Consider the following 22,144-nt stretch of genomic DNA (forward strand, 5'->3'; position numbering starts at 1 on the left):
GAAATCCCAAAGCCAGAAGAGATCTCTGAATTTTCCTTTCTAATCCATTCCCTTTAGGTAGCATTGCATAGAATTTACACTGTCTTTTGAATAAGTTCTATGAGGCTCAGAAATGGTTTAATTAAAGCAGAAATTTGATGGATCCAGTGCTTCAATATAAAGAAAATACGACATAATAGCTATCTTAAAAGTTTTAAGGGTTTTTCTATCTACCAGACTTCATATTATATTTCAAATAAAACTTCCACCATATAAAATCTATAATTTAAGTAGCACCAAAGATTAAACCTTAGGAGTGCTTTCAAGACATCCTACAACTACCACTGCCCTGGTTTAATAAGGCCCAGAGTGATTCAAGATTTGAATTAACTGTCATACCTACATGTCACAGATTTAAAAATAGAGCTGAATTTTAAGTTCCAATCTAAGTAAGGGTCTTTTTACTCATGTTGGCCACACTGCCTCCAGCTGAAACATCCATAACCATTATTTTTGTCTCATTTTGCTGTGATTAGACTTCTTTTAAGTCCCTTAGACTGAAGGAAAAGCCAGAAAAGTATTCTAGAAAAGTACATTGGCATTTCAATTTTACACTGAAAATGTCTTTCCCTTACTCTAACACAAATTCCAAACATTATTACAGAAATCACAGATTACACAATTAGTCTGTGTCCTGGGCCTCTGTCCTCTTTAGATTATGAAAACAAGAAGGTAATTAGAATTAAGAAATTTTCATTATTAAATGTGTAAAGTATAAATACAAGTAATTTTTTAAAAACTTTATTTTAACACCTAATACAATTCCAATTTTAAGGAATACTTGCACAAAAAAATAAACACATTTGGTATAAAAATGTATCACTTTAACACCCTTTCCCCATCAACCCCCACCCCCCCACCCTCATGAACTGCACTCTATCTGGATGCAGAAACATATAAAGACTAATGGCACAAATTCGTTTTTACCTACAGGAGTTTCTGTTTATGTACCCAGGTACTCTAGAGGACACCAGCCCACTTTATCACATGAACTATTTTCTTCAGCCTGCTGAATCAGTTTCACAAAGAAACAAAGCTTATTATAAAGGCATTTTAAAAACCATTATCTTAAATTCTTTTTAGAAGGACTTTTTTTTGCAACCATTTATATACAGTGTTACGTAACAGCTCTGGAGTACAGTACATGCAGCAGAATATACCTGTTGAATATAAAATACTTTTCTTAAAATCTTCATCGTTGGAATTCTTTGAAGTTTAAATTATAGAATGCCCATTACTTTGAGAAAACGGTTGAGAAGTACAAATGTCTGCATATGTTGGCCACAGAAATAATCCAAGGCTAACTGGAATAATATTCATAGCACACCAGGAGTGCATAAATAATTTACTTACATTATTAAAATACAACCCATAAAATTCAAGTTCAAGACCTTAAAGGATTGTCTATGTAAATCCTTTAAGTGGTTGCCTGGAAATGAGTTGTTTCTTCTTTCTCTTTTCTTCTTTTTTACAGTCCCATATAAAATGCTGGGCTGGAGTTTCTCTCTTCCTTGAATGAAATGGCACCTTTATTTATGTCTACTGCCTCTTCTCTTCATTGCTGCAGTACACTGTGGACAATACCATTTTCCTTTTGGTGCTTCTGTCAATCCAACACATCCATAATGGAACCACTCTATTGGACACTAAAAAGCAAAAGACAGTTTTTAGTACTTCTAAAGAATAGAAAGGATATTAAAATACCCCCCAAAGATTAAATATTTCATTTAACTAAAAGTAGATTGTACAGCCAGGAGACAATTTAGAGATCACTTAGTTCAATTTATACAGTTCATAATGGAGAAATGGAGACACAGAAAAAACTGTGTATCTTTGATAACTGAGGTTCGTGTAATCTATTCTAATAACACTAAATAATGAACTAAAATTTATTAATTTTCATTAACTTGGATAGCCAGGTGATAACACCTTTCAAGAACAAAAAGAAGGAAGACATTAGCCAGGAATAGTGGTACAAGCCTGTAATCTCAGCACTGTAGGACACTGAGGCAGGAGGAACACAAGATCAAGCCCAGCCTGGCAACTTAGTGACTTGGTGAGACCTTGTCTCAAAATAAAAACATTTTTAAAAAGGCCAGGGATGGAGCTAAGTGCAAAGGCCTGGGGCTCCATCCCCAGAACCACTCCCCTCCCCCAACACACAAAGAGAGAAAGTCTTCACAATCAGAGGGCTCAACAAGGAATGAGAAGAGTTTGAGAGCATATGGTGCTGCTATTCGCAGAAATCTCACTTCATTTCTCCCACCTGCCCTAGAAGACAGCCTCTGGTGATGTTGGAGTAGTGGGCTAACACTGTTTTGAATAACCACAAGCAATCCCCAAATGATTCTAGACACGGCACTAGAAGGCAGATCTGTTCCCATCTATGTGAACAAATGTTTAAAGGAAGGTACAAATTTTAGGGCAGCAAGACAATCCCTGTCAACCCTCAGATTGTGTTACAGAGTTGAAACTCTTATTAATCATGGGATTTTGAAATAACTAACTGGTATGTCCATAGAATTGAGGGTTCTGTTACCCTTTGAAGTAAGGACAAAAGGAAGCTGTTAAAAAGGAGGAAGTCCAAATTACTAAACAAAAATATCCTCAGCACTAATAAAACACACAGCAAAACTTAGGGTTCCTAAAGAAGAAATAGGAATTTTTTCCTTTTTAATTGCCTTTATTTTTTATGTCAGAGATGGCTCTTACCAGCTGACATGTGCGAGTACAGGAGGAAATACTATACTATTGGTAAGAGAAATAGTTTCACAGTAGATCCTCAATTATTCCTTAGCATCATACTTCCTAAACAAATGTACTGTTTAAAAGTTCTATTTCTTCCATGTGATAAATGAACTGGACTAAACACAGTACCTTTTCCAGAAGAAAAAGAGGAGAGGATGTTTATAACTTATATATACTTTTGAAAAATAAAATCTGCACAATAAACCAATAAAAGTAGCTCTAAAAATTGAAATAGGGAAGACACTAAAGGACACTCTCCTATTGTGCATAAGAGTATTTTTGCATTAGTAAAACATAACAGGGCCAGGGATTTAGCTCAGTGGTTCCGCCGCCTGCCTTGAAAACACAAGGACCCGAGTTTGAACCTCGGTACCAAAAAAACCCAAATAACCTAACAGCAAACCTCTCTTTTTTTTTAAACTAGGAGAAACAGTAAATAAGAATATTCAAGAAAGAAAAATTATTTTTTCATTGTTAAATAGAAAAATTTAATACTTACATCTTGGTTATCACATCCCACCATCTCACCGTAAGATACCTAGTTAAAAAATAAATATTTTTATTAAGAATATGTAACAAGTATCTAAATGTGAATGTTATAATGATAGAAAACAAAAATTCACTGAATATGCAATCAAGGTATTCAGTTTTTTTCTAAATTATTTTCTTAGGGGGCAGGAGCAAGGAGATATGCACAGAAATTACCTGCTTCTTCAAAGTCTGGAAGAACTGGCTCTATAAACTCCTCGACTTCAGACTCACTTTTGTGGGTCTTATTGTAAAATTTTAAAGTTTCTTTCTTGGTTATTTATTGGCCAAAGGTTTTTACTTCTTCCTGGGTCATGTCAAGCCATTCATTTTAGGCAGTCAAAAGCTCATTGCATTGAAACTTCTACACTTCCTACCTATTATACGTCTCTTCTCATTTTTCTTTTACTGTTTATCATCAGCACTTCACAGCAATTCCTGAAGTAACTTACATTCTCAGTGGACTGACTTTTCAAACAGGGCTAATATACAGCATGTTTTCCAATTCTCTGCATGAGTGAGAATATCTTTATGTGGTCCTCTGAACAGGAACAAGTTATCTGGCTATCATGTATTTCAGTACTCTCAATTTTCCCCTCAAAGCTCTACAGACATATCCTCTCACTTTCCACGTTTCTAGTGGTACAGATGAAAACTTCAGGGTCAATTTGATTTTCTTCTTTTATAGGTAACCCATAGTCAATGTAAAGATATTTACAGAATTTCTTTTTCTGATCATTGATACTAAAAAAATGTTTATCAGGAGATGTCAGAAGAGCTAACAACTGTTAAAACTCAAAACTCAGATTAGAAAGTCACACCATAAAATAAATTGCAGATAAACAAAAAATTAAAAACTGGCTGGAGATATAGCTCAGTGTGAAAGCCCTGGGTTCCTCAGTTCAATCCTCAGTAACACCAGAAAAAAAAAAAGATACACAGCTGACCTCACAAAGAAAAAAAATGATAGTTATAACTACATAGGATTGAAATTTTAGGATAAAGTACAAAGTAAGCAAATTATAATGTACATAACAAAAGCAATAAGAAAAACCAGCCAATGTTATGGAAGTTAATTCATAAAAGAATAAAAATGGTCCCCCCAAAAATGTCCAATCAGTCAATTAAAATGATCATGTAATACAAAATTATTAAATTGGCATTTGGTTCTTTTTGTTGTTTTGTTTTTTTCTAGTACCTGGGATTGAACGCAGAACCTTGTACTTGAGAGGCAGGCATGACACCACTGAGCTACATCTCCAGCCCAGCATTTGGTTTTTAAGAGAAAATAATACCCAGTGTTAAACAGCTGAGAAAATAAACATGCCCATCCATTTTTTGGTAATAAATTTCTAGAAGGTATGCTGGTAGTTTGTATCAAATACTTATAAACCTCATTTTATTTATGAAGGACTATCCTAGAAATTAGGTTTATAAAACAAATGACATTTTTAAAAATTGACATTTTAAAAAATGCCTATTTAAATAATGCCTATTATGTTATTTGTAATTTAAAAAAGCAAAACCACTAAAATAATCTACAGCTAGTCATGGTTTAAATAAATGAAGAGGCATAGTACAAGATACACTTTGAGGACACTAAAAAAATGACCTGAAAAAAAAAATCATGTTCAGTGTACTTGCTTTAGTGAAAAGAGCCAATTTCAAAAAAGGATTTGACAGTGGTTCCTGTCAAATTCATACACATACGTTATCTGTATAGATATGCATAACAGAACAAGTCCCCCCCCACCAAAAAAAAAGAATGCATGCCAATATCCTCCCCAGATTCTTCATGTCAAAACACAAATCCCCACTGTGACGGCATCTGAGGACAGGGTCTGTGAAGACAGGCTAAGTGAGGCCACAGGAGGGGACTCTAATCTGATAGGGCTGTTCCTGTGTAAGAAGGGACATCATTTTGAAAATGGGAAGGGGACCAAGAGATTGAGGAACGACAGGGATAAGCGAGAAAAGGGAAGTAAAAAGAATTAATATACATTATATAATGTACCAACTCCTCACAATGAATGCAATCATTATGTACTGCAAACATGTACTAATAAAAATAAAAAATATTTAAAAAAAGAAGGGACACCAGAGCTCATGTTCTTTCTTTCTCTGCCATATAAGTACAAGTGAGAAAGCAGCTATCTATAAGCTAGGAAGAGATTCTCACTGGGAACATTGGCTAGCACTTGGAATTTTGGACTTCCTAGCCTTTAAAACTGTGAGATAATACATTTCTATTGTTCAGGTTAAGCAATCTGTAGCATTTTATGATGATAACAACTATGCATTCAGGGAGTACAGTAGTGGTTCATCAAAGTGTTTAAATGCAGGTTGTATCTGAGGGCTCACATTATGGGTAACATTTTTTATTTTCTGTACATTTACAGACTCACTTAAATAAAAGGGAAAAAAGTAAACAAAGCAAGGGTATTTTAACAGGCATAAAAAGAATGCTTAAAAAAATAAATGGTTCTCTTTTTTTCTAGTTTATGCAGATTGCGCTTTTAGAGACATATGCCAGATTTTTACCTGATTACAAATGCAATATCGAGGTTCATTTGGGTCATAGGTCCAATCAACTTGACTATTTGAATCAGATTCTGGCACTACTGTTGTCTGCTGGGAGATTTCTTGTACAACAGTTGATGATGAAGAACATGATGATAAGGAAGAAGAAGAGGAGGATGATGATGACTGCTGGCTTGAAGACTTATTGTTATTTCTGGAAAACAAATATTGGTTTTATTTGCTCATTATCAGAACTGACCTGAGAATAACTCCTAGATAAGTGGTACGAAATTAAATGATATCAAATATATATAAAACTACATTTCGAGAATCTGATTCGAAAGCGCACTTGTTTAGAACAAAAAGTAACATTTTTAAAAGTTTATTTTAATTTGGAATGTTTTACTTTCTGGAGACTAAAGGCATTAAAAAACCATTTTAATATGTTTCAAAGTTTTTCAGATAATTGTTAGTCAAAGTTACTGTTTACCATAGATTTAAATTGCACAGTATATAATATTTTTAAGAAAACTAGATGAGTTATAGCTACTTTACAGATATTTTTTGTATTTCTAAGTAAAATGAATACTTAATAAAACCTAAGATACAAATATACCAAAGTATCTCATGAAAATAATTATAACTATTAACTGATGTGTGAATTCTTCCCACATATAGGACAGGGAGAAAGGAGTCTCAAAATTCACAAATTATTCACCACTAGCTCTACACTAAATTTTTAAAATATAGAATAGAAATTTACTGTAGGGAGTTACATTAAATTTGGCTCATTAAGACTAACTCACTTTTAAGATGACTGACAGTTCTTTTTTTTTTTTTTTTTTTTTGAGACAGGGTCTTGTTCTGAAGTTCAGGCTGTCCTTGAGCTCATTATGTAGCCCAGGTTGGCCTTGAACTCACAGCAATCCTCCTGCCTCAGCCTCCCAAGTGCTGGGATTACAGATATGTACCACAATGCCTGGCTAAGATGACTGACAGTTCTATTGTTATTTTACAATCATATTTTTAGGGGTATATTCACAGAAAATATATTTAAAAATAAATTATTATAATACAATGATTAGCTAACTCATTTTTTGGTCTGATATTTGAACTTGCATTATGTTTAAACACCCAGCATATTTAATTACCCAAGACAGATGGTACCAAATGCTATTAAGTTTTCACATTTAAAGATCATATAACATCCTAAGAATCTCACATATAAACTGTAGGGACATCTTCATATCATCAATTTTGGGGACATAAGAACAAGAATTAAGACACTCTGCTATTGAGTAAAAATGATAAAAAAAAATTATATTTCCCAAGATATAATATGCATTTTATATATTAATTTACCTTGAAATATATGCAAATAGGAAGCTATAAATGAAAAATAGTCCTATAAATGGCTTATCCTAATGAATAAAAGAAAGCAGACCTAAGTCATTTTTTAACAAATTCAATTTAGGACTAGAAAACTAAACAACTCTAAACACTTTTTAAGGACTTTTTGAAGTATGGCAGTGAAAATGAAAACTTCATGTCCTTCTACCTCTAAAAGGTTCACCTCCACCCATTATGCCCTGCATTGTTTAGTACACAGAGGCCCAGCTGAGTCATAAAATAGGCTAAGGACCCAGCAAAGCTCGGGGGCTCCTGTAACAACAAAACTTACTTGCTCTTCCGACCGCTCCGTGAGTCAGCAGCTGACGAACTGGCGTTCTGTGTTAATGTTGTCATGAGTGCTGAAGATGATGAATAGCCAGCTCCTTCCCTGGGCATTGAAAATTCTTTTCCCAACTGAAAATCATTATTCTTAAATGCTTCATAACTGGCTTTTAAACTTGATGTCCTTCGTCCTTCTTTCATCTTAAAATAGATGTTCATTTATAGCATTAAAATATGTAAACACAGATTTGTTTTTACAAGTTTTATGTTACAGTATTATTTGTTTATCTAATATTAATTATTTTGTTTAAACTACTATTTTCATCACTGGCATTTAAGCTATTTCACATAAAGATGTAAAATCAGCCTTTACTCAAGTAGGGAGTAATTACAGAAAAGGATCACTTCTCCATCTGGAATGCGGATAAACTACAAAGTGAACAAACTCAAGCTATCCTAGGTCTTCAGGCTAAAGAAAAAGCCTTGAAAGTGGTAGAAGGGACAAAGAATTGCCCCAGCATGTGCTGTGGACTGAAGCTGAGAACACAGGCAACATGAGTAATTACTGTGAGGAGGGGCTAAATGTGATCTGCACGATAAATAAATTGTTTACTTTTCAATAATCATCAGGTAATTCCTATGTAATACTTCATTAAATGTTATGTCCTAAAACTACAATTTAAAAATGAATTATACAATGTAAGAAAACTCTATTTGCTCACATCCACTTGCTTCTACTAGGGTATGCCAACGATTCGGACAAAAACATAACATTTTGTCTCTAAATCTGTTCCTTTTTACCTGTGCTGTAGCTTGAACTGCTTGCGCTGCTGCCATGGTAATTGCTCCTGCTCCACTACCTGAAGATAATGAGCCAATGTTATAGGATGCCAGAGGTTGGGAAGAATTCACATTGTAAGCATTGTTGGAAGAGGCTGTGGAATTATTATTTCGACAACCTGTATAAAAGAAATAAAAATGGTTACAGAATAACATTTACTAAGTTTAACATATATTCTTTTCCAACACAAAACTATTAAATTTAAATTCATGTACTACACACTGAATCAAATGAAAGACATTTTTCCTTTTCCTTTTCTTTCTCCATATACAGACTTTAAACAGGTAACAAACTATGATTCATTAACCTTGATGTTTGCATTTCCATTTATTTGAACACAAACAAAAATTCGTATTTAAGAAAATAACTTTACCCAATGTATTTTCTTTAGAGGCATCTGATGTGAGGGTAGACAGAAGGGCTTCAGATTTAAACTTCTTTTCAGGAATATGATCTGTTGTTGTATGGTGAGAAGTTGGATTATATTTCCTTTCTGAATATAAATGAAGAATTTGTGTGTTTTTAAACTGTGGAGAACCATGGACAATGCATAATACTTCAATTATAAACCAGTATAGTTACAAATGAGTCTGGGTTCCTCGTGAAACACAAAATGTTGTATTTTCTCAGAAGACAGCACAAGAAGAATGTTTGGTATCACATGCTTTATTTGTATGTTCTCAGATATTTAAAAACCTTTACCAGTAAAATACTGAAGATAATCCATAATGTGCCATGGTTTCTCATATCACCTGAGGGGAATTTTGCTCTCAAAACATTATATATCATTAGGAGTAGTTCTCAATCAACTCTTCTTTCCTATCAAATTGATCTGTCAAAAATGTACCAATACAGTCAACTGGCCTGTCAGCCTCAATTCCTTTACTGACTAATTCACCAATTATGTTCATTATATGCCCAATATTGGGCTAAGCATGAAAAAGACAAAGGGCCTACAATAAGTCAAATATGCTTCACCCAAAGAAAATGATAAGTCTGCCAAGAATTGCAATGAGAAGATATATTTCAACACACACACACACACACACGATAGAAGGGAAGATTATTTCTCAACGGGTTATGTAAAGGTAATAAAAGAGAATAGACAGGTAATATTCACAACTACTTTTTAGTTAATAGTTAAAGATCTAAGTATTTAACTGTATATTTAACTACACTAAACCAAACTTACTTTCCACTGGAGTATGTGAATGAGCATGGTGATTGTTCACTGGCTGTGAAGGAGTATCTAATTCCAAAGATCCTAAAAGAGAGGAACAGAAACATACCACCATTAAATATCACTACAGAATTTTATGTTAATTGCTACAGGAAAAGGGCTCCCTTATCCAGCAAAGGACTGGCAAGCTTTGATGTAAATGCCTGTGTCATGTTAGCCAAACAAATCAGAAGATCACCACTGCCAATTCCACCCTGCACTACCCTGTCTCTACATCATAAGAAATCCATTTTCCAATATTCACCTTAAATATAAAACGGCTCAAGACATGCTAATGTCTAATTAGGAAATTCACCATAGTGAATGCCATGTAAATGGATGAAAAGACATTAAACCCCCATTACTGATAAGATCTAAAACACTCAACGTAGTATAACATATTTGAAGACCTTTTAGAAGGAAATTCTAAAGTTCTAGGGGATGGGGACATTACTATATGAAAGGTAATTCTTTGATATTAAAATGACATATAGTGAACATTTCCTCAAAGTTAGGGATTTTGCTTGCAAAAAGTGAGCAATATAAAATCTCTAACACCAAGCTTTAAAGTACTTTAAAAGAAATTCTCTGAGTTGTGTTTTTGATCCCTTGAGATGAAATTATGGCAGGGCACAGGATGGAGTAGTTTTTATAACTTGATCCAATTTAGTTTTATATGTCTGTGTCCTTAGAGAGGATGCTTTATTAATCTTCCTGCAGTACTGAATAGGCATGAGTTATTATTCTCAGCTACATCAACATTTCAAAAAAAATTCAACAGTTGCTATGGAATATTTTATTTTGTCCCCAAATACTTATCGTGACAAGTATCATAAATAAATCAGATGATTATCTAAAGTGATGGATCTATTTTGGATTTTTAATGCAAATATTATACTGAAGTGGAATTGGTGACTGGCTTCTCTCACTGACCTACAGTGAGCACAAAACAGAGACATATAGCCTAGCAATGTCAAAATCTTTTATTTGTAAAATGAAACAGGTAATGTATTATTGCTGTCGAAATTCACCATGGAAAAAGACAAGTTTGAACACTTTAATTAAATTCTAGCAGAAATGGGCCATAATATTAATTTGGTTTTATTAACATTTAGTGAATACCTGCTTTAGGCCTAGCACCACAATGTCTAGTTTTATGTACCTTACCTATTTAGATTGGAAAATATGCAAATTAATTTTTAAAAAATGGTCATGCTTCCATTTTTGAAAAGTCTCCTGAGTTAAACCCAATAATATTTAGAGATAAGTTATAGCAGGAGATTAAGTACTGATTTTTCAGCACATACAGTTAGGAAAAGTCTCAAGAAGTTCTTCAGAAGAAAGGTTAACAGCCTTCCTCAAAGCCAGAGTGCATAAACAGGCAGGGAAAAAAAACCCCAATACATTAATGACAGAATTCATTTGTTTCTTGATGGTTACATTTCTTTAAATCTTTTTCTTAACAATTTTACTAGTATACATGGATATTTAAAAAAATGGAATGACTTAATATGTTAGTTTCACAAGAAGTGAGTGAGATGATATCTTGTATTATTCCACTCAGGATCCATGACCCCAACAGTTAAATCTGCAGGGCTTCAAGTTATGCAACCTGGATGCCATCATTCACTGAAGGGCAGTATGTGAAAGGCTTCTGTGGCACAAGTGCCTCCTTAGTGACGTGCACATGTATTGTCCAATATTGATGGAAAACTGTAAATTTTACTTACGCCTCTCTAATATCTCTGTAATTCCAGCATTATCAGCTTCCAGCTCCATTTTAAACTTAGCCAGTTCCTGATCCAGCTTTCTCAAGTGTCGATCTACCTGTTTCAAAGAAGATCAAAGATAACCACCAAAATTTGGGACACTCTTAAAGTGTCAGTTTAATGAGGAAACCTAACTCTTTGTTTGAGTGAATCTGCTTAGTATCCTTGAGTAAGTCAGTTAAACTGTGCCTTGGCTGTTTTGAATTTACCAAACAGGGTGCTAGGCTAAATAATCTTCCAAGCCTACTATAATCAATTTTAAGTTGTAAGAAACCAGAATCTTAATTTGTAAGAAAATTTTCTACATTCAAATTTCAGATGAAGTGGAGATACGAGAATTAAAGCAAAACTGGGACTTGAGATTTGAAAGGAAGGAGAGGCTGGAAGACTGGTAGCTTTTAAAAATATCCTGTGATTACTCTCAGCTTAATCTCCTCTACTTCTAATCAGGCCATCCATAGTGCCATGCCCTAACAACTATTATTTAAAATGATGAAAGAAAGATCTTCAGTCTACAAACAAAGAGGCTACTATATTCTGTACATACATTCTCCAAGCCAGGAAAGCAGACCGTTATACTTGTAAACATTTATGTAAAGGGCTCAAATAAAAGGGAATTTTAGCCAGAAAACTTCATCTTCCAAAAGCCTGATTAAAATGATTTATTTGTAATACTACTGCCCTAGTTAAGGTGACAAAACTTTATTTTCTCACTTATTTAGAGATCTTTGGACTAATTTCAGGAAATTTTATGACATCTCAAAACAGCAATGTCTTAATGTAATTCAAAGCTTATATGAAATAGTTTTCAATATGTAACTGTGCACACTTACTACTTTGAAGTGAAATTAAAAAGACCTAATTCTTTGAAAAATATTCTATGGACTATATCTTTTTTTTCACAGTCCAGCTTCCCAATGAATCACTTATAACTACACATAACTTTTTTGTGAACATTAAAAAGTGCTATGATATAGCATGATAGCAAAAATTTAAGTAAGGTTCAATTAAATAGTGTGTGTCTAACACAAGGAACAAAGGAACAAAATTAGCAAAAGATAGGCTACTTAAGTTAGATGCTTATGAAGAGGTTATGTAATGCTTACTGCTTGTGCATTAGCTATATATCTTCTCTACTCTTCACTCTAATCTTCTGAGGTAGGTTACTACTGTCTCCATTTCATAAATGACAGGCTCAGACGGGTTGAGTAACATGTCCGAAGTCATAGCTAAGGCATTACAGAAACAAGATTTCACTGTGATCTATCTGTAACAAACTATGCTTCACCATTTATTTCTAACATTTTCTCTGAACCTCTACATACAAGAAGAACCAACTGTTTTTAACTCCGAGTAATGTAATTCAAGTTGAAAAACTTCATATTGCCCTAGTATTTATATTTTGTATGTTAGCAGCAACCATTGGGGTGTTGGTTTGTTACTTCTTAGTCATTTAAAGCCTAACTTTCCCTCCAACTACACACACAAGTTATTCTTCAAAGGTTGGCAGAAGTTGTATATTCAATATTTAAAACCCTATAGGGCACATATTATGGACACTTGCTCCTATTCAAAGAACATGCAGGTAATTTAGCATCCTTTAATGGAACCCGCTTTCCAATAATAAAGTATGAACACAGACCTCCATTATTCAAGAATATTTCTTTCAATGTCAAAATTTAATCTCAAGGGAAATCAGGATAAATACTCAAGTTCAAGACACTAAATACAATGAAAATATTCCATCTTACCTACAATTACACTAATATTAAATGTGGAGTTCCTATTGTGTGCTTGGCGCTAGATTAAATGGAAACACATGAATAAGGGAGAAACACTACTCTCACAGGAATTAGAACTTAGCACTCGGGAGGCTCAGGCAGGAAGATAACTATAAGTATGAGGCCAGATTAGTGATCTATGTAGTGAACTCACTACATAGTGAGTTCATGGCCAGCCTGAGCTACACAGTGGGATCCCATCTCAAAAAAAAAAAAAAAAAAAACCACCAAAAAAAGCTTAAGATTTATGTAAGACTTTTAACACAATAAAGGTTAAAAAAAGATACAGTCAAGATAAAACAAGTAAAAAGTAGCAGCACAGTTTAGGCTGTGGTAAGGGCTGGGGATGTAGCTCAGCAGCACAGTGCCTTCCTGGCAAGCGTAAGGTCCTGAGTTCGATTCCTGGTACCAAAAAAATAAAAAGGCTTGGTAGTCACAAAGGAGGTATGAGATAGTAAAAAATAGACTGTATTCAAATAAATGAGGGGAGGATCAATAATTTAAAAATGCACAGAGACTGAAAGCCAACCAGTTATCTCAAAGAAAGTATGATGTAGCCTGTAACATATGTAATACAGACAGGGACAGTGTTAGAATCTTGATGGGAAGGGGAGTGTTAAGGTGAAATGAAGAACTATTTTTTCTTTTTCACAACATACATATTCCACCACTTCATTAAAATTGCTTTATTTTATTAAATACTTTACTGATGAAGTATATTACATATGAAAGCATGGGAAAAATGATAAAATTTCCAATACTAGATAGCTCAGAAAAGGCAATAAAACTCAAAGAATGAATAACTCTTAGAAAACAAATAAGTCATTAAAATAAAACAAAAAAACCCTTAGCCACTTTGAGCAGGGCAGCTTTATAATATGGCTTTCAAGCATTTTTGCTTCTCAATATATAAAAAAGATTATGTGCTGATTAATAGTATAAGCAACTACTAGGCAATGAAAACTGTTTTCCTTAGATTTACCATTTCTGTATTAAATCAAATTAGAAGCCAGAAGTTGGGCACAAAATTTAACTTCAGTTATAAAACACTAGGATACATTAAATGGCCCTAAAAGTGATCTGAACTAAACTGAAATCTAGTATGTGCCTTTCCTCTACCCACATGATTCCCTCTATCTACAGGAATGGGTAAAGCACCTATTCTAATTGATTATCATAATGGCTCCACAGATATGCGGCAAAAGAGGACCAAGTTACCTACCATTCCACACCCTCCTGACCTCATAAGAATAATTTAGGGCAGCAGAGAGAGTACTGGTCCATTTGAAAGACATTTCCCACTGGCTATTGGTTCCCAAGACAAAGCTGACCACAGTCTTATTACTGATTTCTTCTCAGCATGAGTAAGGTTGGGTGAAATACACCCAAATTACAACTTATCCTCCTTGTCACGAAATTTAACCTTACACACACCAGGGAATGTCAGTAAGTGCAATCAACAGAAGCTTCCTTGTTCTACACCAAATCATATTCTATAACCTCAAATTACAGCTGCTTAGGTTTAAACTACTATCCTTTTTGAGAACTCTTTAGAGACAAAGGAATCATTACTTGTTAACATATTCATGACCATAAAAATTAAGTCACAGTTGGCCCCTCTGCACAAAACAACAACAACACACACACACACACAAAAACCTCATCTTTTTTTGTAATACTGCATTCTTTTTGTTCTGAATGCCTGAGTTTTCAAATATTCAAATTTTAAAATGTATCACTGACAGATCCAAATTGAAACTAGACATAGCTTTAAAAGTATATCTACATGAACAAATGCTTCTAAGACAGACTCAAACATTTAGATGTCTAGCTTGTCCTTTCAGAATGAGCAGTTTATTAGGTTCTAAATTGAAGCTCATGGCAATAAGAGATAAATTTCAATCTACGTATAGATTTGATTATAGTGAATAAAAAAGGTAAATTGGGGAAGAAAAAGGATGGCATGATAGCAAAGTATTTCTCTGATAAGTCATAAAAATGATTCTTTACATTTCTGTATTTAAACTAGATGAAAATTTGACCTATCCTTAGATGTTCAATACTTGAAACCTCAGCACATAAACTACAACTAATCATCCTCCTAGAAGACAAATAAGCACAAGAGACAAATCAAAGGTCAAATTCATATAATATATTTCCTTAATTAGAGTATCATATGAAGAACTCTCAAATTTATAGATAAAACGTGGGTCTGAAATATAATCATCTCAGGAACAGTCCAGGACATAAAAAAGAAACAAGTTTAAAGGTACTGAAGCACTGCAAGAGACTGCTAAAATCATTCAAGCATTAACTAAAAGTTCAAATTTTATCAGAGCCTATATAAATCAACTTTATTAGGTGGCACTCTAACATATCCTTAGAATGGCAACATCTGGCTAAGGAACACAAAGAAGTGTTTATTGACTATTTATGAGTATTAAGAGTCTAGAAGAAAATTATTTTAAGATCAATTTTTATTAGTCAAACTTCACTACAACTACTGGAATAAATCATCAATTTATTCTACTGGACTCCTAATTCCATAAATTTCTTCATTTGCTGATATTATCCAATATGGTTTCCTTGTCTAATAAATGAGATAACCAGTGCAGTGCTGGTCTTAGGAATAAATCAGTTGACTACTGATACCAAAGGTAAGTAAAAATACAATGAAATATCATGTTATATAAAACACTGAGGGATGAAATCATACACATATCCCTTATCAGAAATGTTTGACGGAAGTGTTTCAGACTTTAAATCTTTCCAGATTTTGGAATATTTGCATATATATAATGAAATATCTTGGGTATAGATCCCAAGTCTAAACACAAACTTCATTTATGTTTCATATATGTTTTATATATACATATAGCTTGACAGTAATTTTCTATTATTTAGTGTGCTCAAATTTTGACTGTGACCTGTCACATGAGATCAGATGTAAAACTCTCCATTTGTGGTGTCAACACTCAAAAAGTATATTTTAGAGTATTTCAGATTTTGAATTTTCATATTAGAGATGTTCAACTGGTAAAGTCTAGGCAACTATTCCAAAGTCCAAAAACATGAAATTTGAAACACTTCTGCTCCCAAGTTTTGGATAAGTAACACACAACCTAGATTATAGACTTTCCCTTGGATGAGCAGAACTGACATATGAGGGATATTAATTAATTTGACAGGATAATTTTATTTAGTGACTTCCCTACAAACAAATCAATAATTCCCCTAAATTTGACTGCAATTACTTGGACGGCTAATAAAGTAAGTTTGTTACTCTCAGTATAGTGTTCAAACACCATAAGACACTGTGGCAATACACACTGCACAAAGTATAAGCATTCCATGAAGGCACATAATTGTTTCCAAACATTTAATAGTTATTTACTCCTGATAAATGATGTTGGTTTTTTATTTATATTGTAATATCAAATTAGTAAGAGCTTTCCTCTTAAACAAATTTCATTTGAAAATGCACTTAGGGCAGGTGGTATACAGATACAAAATCTGTGAAAAAGTGGGACGTGAATGAGTAAGGTTTGGAAAACTTTGAATTAGATCACCTTGATAGTCTTTGTTCTTCTGTTAGCTATTTGATTAACCTATGTCGGGCTCTGAGGGTAGAAAATGACCAAGAACCTTAGCAACTCTCCCTAGTGGGAGTTCTAATATTTTTGATCTTATGAAAATACTAAAACTTTACTGGTAATAAACTCAACTAGATGCCAAATACTGTTACTATTTTGCACACCAATGTGCACTTTGCAATTGAATAAATCTGTTTTGTCAAAATTAAACAGGGAAGCTCTTTAAAAGCAAATGAATGTACAGGAGATATTTTTAGGTGAAATAGCCAAAATACAAACAGTACTATAAATTTGCTTTAAAATGCCCTTTTTAACTAAACAGCCATCTACAAATACTGTTTTAGAAGAACTTTTAATCACCTTACATATTAAAAAGGAAATCTATCCAAAATTGAAGAAACTAACAAAATTATGAGAGCAAAAGAAAGGAGACCAAAAAGTCTGAGCGAAGACCAGCTCTTAAGAGAGTGACCTCCTAAAGTGATTCTATAAAGAAAACTAAATTCATATGAATTACATTGCTGTTACTTTCCTTCAAGTTATACATTGAAAAGAAGTACTTATTTGCACTGCAGCCTATCCTTGCTTGTCTATCGAAATGGAATCAATCTCAGCACATTCTATTACCTTTTCAGAAATTGTCTCCCACCTAAAACACATCCTTTGTCAAGGACGACACCATTAAACTTCAAAGTCATGTTAATGCTTTTCCTTCACCATTAACATATTCAGGTGACTTTTTTCAACAAATAGTTGTTGTGGGATAACTATGGTAGGTTAAGAAAACACTAAAAGACAATTCTTAACATTTATAATAAGGAAGACAAATGTACAAACAAAGAAATAATTATGTGATTTGATCACAGTAATCAAATATGAATAACGGGGATTTAGAGATCGGCATGATTATGAAGAGGAACAGGGTGATGTACAAACTGTTAATAACCTACATAGTATCTAATCTCTCCTTTCTTACTGATAGAAGCCCTGTGTACCCCCATATTTGGGGTGGTAATTTGCCCTGTTAAATATTTATCAGCCTCCATTACAGGTAGAGGGAGCCATTAGGATGGGAGCAGAAGTCAGTATAAGGATTCTAGGAAAACTCTTCAAAGGAACTAATTAAACTACAAAATGTGTCCTTTTCCATAATTTCCTACACCAATTCATCTACCTGCCCAAAACATATCAGAAGCAGTCTAGCACACTGATGATGTTGGTGATTCCACACAGGCCCTGGTCTGCCTCCTCCAATAGTCACTTTATGTGAGAGGAAAACAAATCCTTGGTTTAAGCTCTTACAAGCTTTTTCTGTTACAAATAGTTAAATCACTTCTTCTAGATATAAATGATACAAATGTCAAGATTGGTTAGGATTACACTAATAAAGAAGCTACACATGTGCAGGTTACTGAAGGATGGAAAAAAGTTTATCTACCAAGCATGAAGATAGTCATTCCATTTAGGAAGAATGAGTTGTACATTGTATGTTCAGTACAGACAGCACAAGATGCAGCTAGAGATATGACAAGAATCAGATCCAAAAGGACAATACAGGACATGGTAAAAGAAATCAGAAGAAAAATACCAAAGAAATTAAAATATGACAGTGGGCTAAAATATCTATTTTAGAAGTAACATGATAAATCAAAAGTGATAAGTCAAAGCAGAAACAACATTTAGAAAAGCTACTAGAGCCATTCAAGTGAGAGAGAAAGACACTAGGGGGGTATGCACGATACATGAACATGAGGGAAGTTTCTAGAGTGAATAGCCATGCTCTATATCCTGGTTGGGGTATTGGTTCCAAGGATATACACATTCATCAATAAGAATTACATACATAGGATGTGTACATTTTATTGTTTCTAATTATACTTCAGTTTTTTTTTAAAGCATCTGAAAAAGTACTTTATGGCTTATATCTACATGTCCCCCCAAAAGCCTCATGCACTCCCAGGTGGGGCTTTGGGAGTGACTGGATGATGGGTGTATGATAGTGGATTGTGGGTGTGTGATAACTGGATTAGTCTACTTGAAGCCTAAATGGAATAAAAAGGGAAAGGGAGGCTTGCTGCTACTATTGCTTTTTTCTCCCTGTCCTGCCACAGACTGTTTCTCCTGTGTCACGCTGCCTTGCCTTTGAGCTAGATGACTATGGACTGAAACCTCTACAAACTGTGAACTAAAATAAACCTTTCCTCTTTTAACTTGTGGGTATCGGGTATTTTGTCCCAACAATAAGGAAGTACCTAAGACAAACTACATCAGGCTAAATGAATGCAGAGGAAAGGATATTCTAAGTACCTTGATAATAAAATAAACAAGACATGGCAATTAAATGCAGGGCAAGATAGGGACAAGGAGTCCCAGATGACTTTGAGCAACTTAACTTGAATGATTATATGACCCGTGTTTCTTCTGAGATGTAGAAACAAAAAAATGCATGCAGGTAAGAAAAAAAAAGTCTAAAAGTCTTAAGGTTTAATAAACTGAATTTCAGGGCTTAAGAATTCTCAGGTAAGATGAAAAGACTCAGAGGAAAAGTCTAGACTTGAGGGATAATGTATAATTGTTAAACCTAGGGAAATATACAGAAAGGTAATGGGCAAGTTATTTCTGAACTTTGGTGGTATACGGGGGTAGGGAACAAAACTGGCATCTGACATAATAATTCTTCGCTATGTGGCAACTGATCTTCCTGGCCCTCTGGACTGGGAATAAAAGCAGGGAAGAAAATTTCCTTTACATGAGCAACACCTGAAGAATAAGAAACATCGCAGGTCAGGACAGAACCTGAGGAACATCACCACTGTGATCTACAACCAAGACAGTGAGAAAGGTCACAAAGGTGTGAGAATCATATTAGAGCAGTCAAATGATAATATATGAGCAAGACTGTGAGGAAAAAAAAGAATGATAAAGTGTTAATTTTCTTAAGAGTCAGATTAAGAGAACTAAAGAGTACTCAGTGTACTTAGCAATGAAGAAGTTATCAATGTAGTTTCAGAGAACTATTATATAGAATCCAAACTGCCACAGATTTAGGATGAAATTGAAGGTGAGGGAAGTCAAAGAGGTTGAACAAGTATAAAAGTGGAGTAATAATCAGAAGGAAGAACATCTCATCCTTTGAGAAAAGAGGTAAGAGAGTAAGACTACATAAAGACACAAGACTGGTGGAACACATTGAATCAGCTTGCACCCCGGCAACAATCCACTGGACATCCCCCCAACCCACCACTCCTCTGTACAGCCACCTGGTTCCATACTACAAAGACGCAGAGGACACTGGACCACCAGACCACGGTACTGAGTCCCGCCGCTCCTGGCCCAGAGGAAGGGGCTTCTGAGCCGCTGTCCCACTGCTCCTGGTCCAGAGGAAGGGGCTTCCTGGCCACCATCCCTCCCGTTGCTCCCAGCCCAGAGGAAAGGGCTTCCGGGCCACCATCCCTACGACTGCTCCAGGCCCCTGTCCTACCTCTCCGAGCTCACCGGAGTTGAGCCACGTGGGAGCCAAAGCACCCCCCCTGCCCCCCCAGTTGAAATGAGAAGACACATAAATAAGTCTCAAAACCAGACGTCCAGATCACCTACAGCAACCCCAAAAAGAAATGAGGTGGAACACTCTGATACTCAACCACCTGGACCCACTGAACTGGCAACAAAAGGGGATCTGGAAAAAATGAAATCAGAAATAATTTCTCAGATAACAGGAGAAATTGTGCTCCTAGTGTAAGACATGAGTAATAACTCTAGAGAGGAGCTGAGGAACATGATGGAATTCCAACATAAGAAAACAAATGGAATCCATAAAACAGATGCAAATAGATTTCCAGGACATGAAAAACTCCATTGAAAGTCTACACAGCAGAATGAGCCAATGTGAGGACAGAATTTCAGATATAGAAGATAGGATTGCAATGAGTGACCAGGAAAATGAAAACTGCTTCAAAATTATAAGGGAACATGAGAAATCAATCCAGCAGCTGCTAGATGATGCAAAGAAGAATAACATAAGACTGATTGGAGTCAATGAAGAAACAGGAGAGAGTGCAGATGACAAAAAATACTCTTCACAGAATTAATGGCAGAAAACTTCCCAAGAAGGGGAAAAGAGCTTGACATACAGATAAGTGAGGCATATAGGACTCCAAATAGACTTGATCAAAAAAAATCTACACATAGGCATATAATTGTTAAGATTTCAGAAACTTAACCGAAGAACAAAGTTCTACAAGAAGTTAGAAAAAAGAAACAAATCACACACAATGGAAAGCTTACCAGAATCACAGCCGACTTCTCAACACAAACCATCAAGGCAAGAAGAGCTTGGAGTGACATAGTCCAAGCCCTAAAAGAAAACAGCCTCCAACCCAGATTGATGTACCCTGCAAAACTATCTTTCAAAATGGATGGAGAAATAAGATACTTTCATGGCAAAGAGCACCTTAGGAACTTCACGAATACCAAACCAGCACTCCACAATATCCTAGGAACAGACACTGAGGATCACAACCCCAGGAAGCAAAGTGGAATGAACCCATCTGGCACAACAAGTAATTAAATGTAAAGGGGGAGAACCCAACAAAAAGAAAAAGTCATGGCAATGACAAGACAATACGTTTCAGTTATAACCAGCAAAGTTAATGGTCTCAATTCACCAATCAAAAGAAACAGACTGGCAGAATGGGTCAAGAAGCAAAATCCAACAATATGCTGCATACAAGAAACACACTTAATTCAAAAGGAAACTCAGACTGAAAGTTAAAGGGTGGAAAACAATACTCCATGTGGCGGGAACCCAAAAAAAAGCAGGAGTAGCTATCCTCTTTCCAGACCAAGTAGATTTCAAATCAACACTGATTAAGAGAGACAAAGAAGGACACTACATCCTTGTAAAGGGAAGAATCCAAGAGGAAGAGATGACAATCATAAGTATCTATGCACCAAACACTAGTGCACCCAACTATATAAAACAAATACTAACGGACATAAAAAGTCATATATGCACTAATACAATTGTAGTGGGGGACCTCAACACCCCACTGTCACAAATAGATAGATCAACTAGACTAAAAATAAGTAATGAAATACTAGAACTCAATCAAACTCTTCAACAAATGAACTTAACAGATGTTTACAGAGTCTTCCATCCCACAAAATCACAATACACATTCTTCTCAGATGCACATGGGTCATTCTCCAAAGTAGACCACATACTCACACATAGAACATGTTTAAGTAAGTGCAAAGGAACTGAAGTTATCCCCTGTATATTATCAGACCATAGTGCAATGAAATTGGAGATCCACAGCAAAAGAAACTCGAAAAATTTCATAAACACGTGGAACTTGAACAACACACTTCTGGATAACCAATGGGTCACAGAGGAAATTAAAGAAGAAATCAGACAGTTCCTTCAGTTAAAT

General features: G+C 34.8%; 1 protein-coding gene across 2 annotated transcripts in view; it reads right to left on the reverse strand.

Annotated features, from left to right (window-relative positions):
* Window positions 1-1,136: 1,136 nt before the first annotated feature.
* Window positions 1,137-22,144, reverse strand: part of Ing3 (inhibitor of growth family member 3) — a 32,093-nt gene continuing 11,085 nt past the window's right edge. The window contains exons 5-12 of one of the 2 annotated variants that reach the window (XM_004856455.3): window positions 11,300-11,396; window positions 9,543-9,614; window positions 8,724-8,843; window positions 8,311-8,468; window positions 7,517-7,710; window positions 5,857-6,049; window positions 3,287-3,325; window positions 1,137-1,685 (exon numbers count right to left, since the gene is read on the reverse strand). In XM_004856455.3, coding sequence (XP_004856512.1) covers window positions 1,569-1,685; window positions 3,287-3,325; window positions 5,857-6,049; window positions 7,517-7,710; window positions 8,311-8,468; window positions 8,724-8,843; window positions 9,543-9,614; window positions 11,300-11,396 — 990 coding nt within the window. In that variant the 3' untranslated portion in view covers window positions 1,137-1,568. The remainder of the gene's footprint in view (window positions 1,686-3,286; window positions 3,326-5,856; window positions 6,050-7,516; window positions 7,711-8,310; window positions 8,469-8,723; window positions 8,844-9,542; window positions 9,615-11,299; window positions 11,397-22,144) is intronic. The other variant, XM_021237625.2, reaches the window with a different exon arrangement.

This window comes from Heterocephalus glaber, unplaced genomic scaffold, assembly GCF_053883595.1.
Source record: "Heterocephalus glaber isolate CG9 unplaced genomic scaffold, H.glaber_assembly_v1.0 deba00000546, whole genome shotgun sequence".
Lineage (NCBI taxonomy): Eukaryota > Metazoa > Chordata > Mammalia > Rodentia > Bathyergidae > Heterocephalus > Heterocephalus glaber.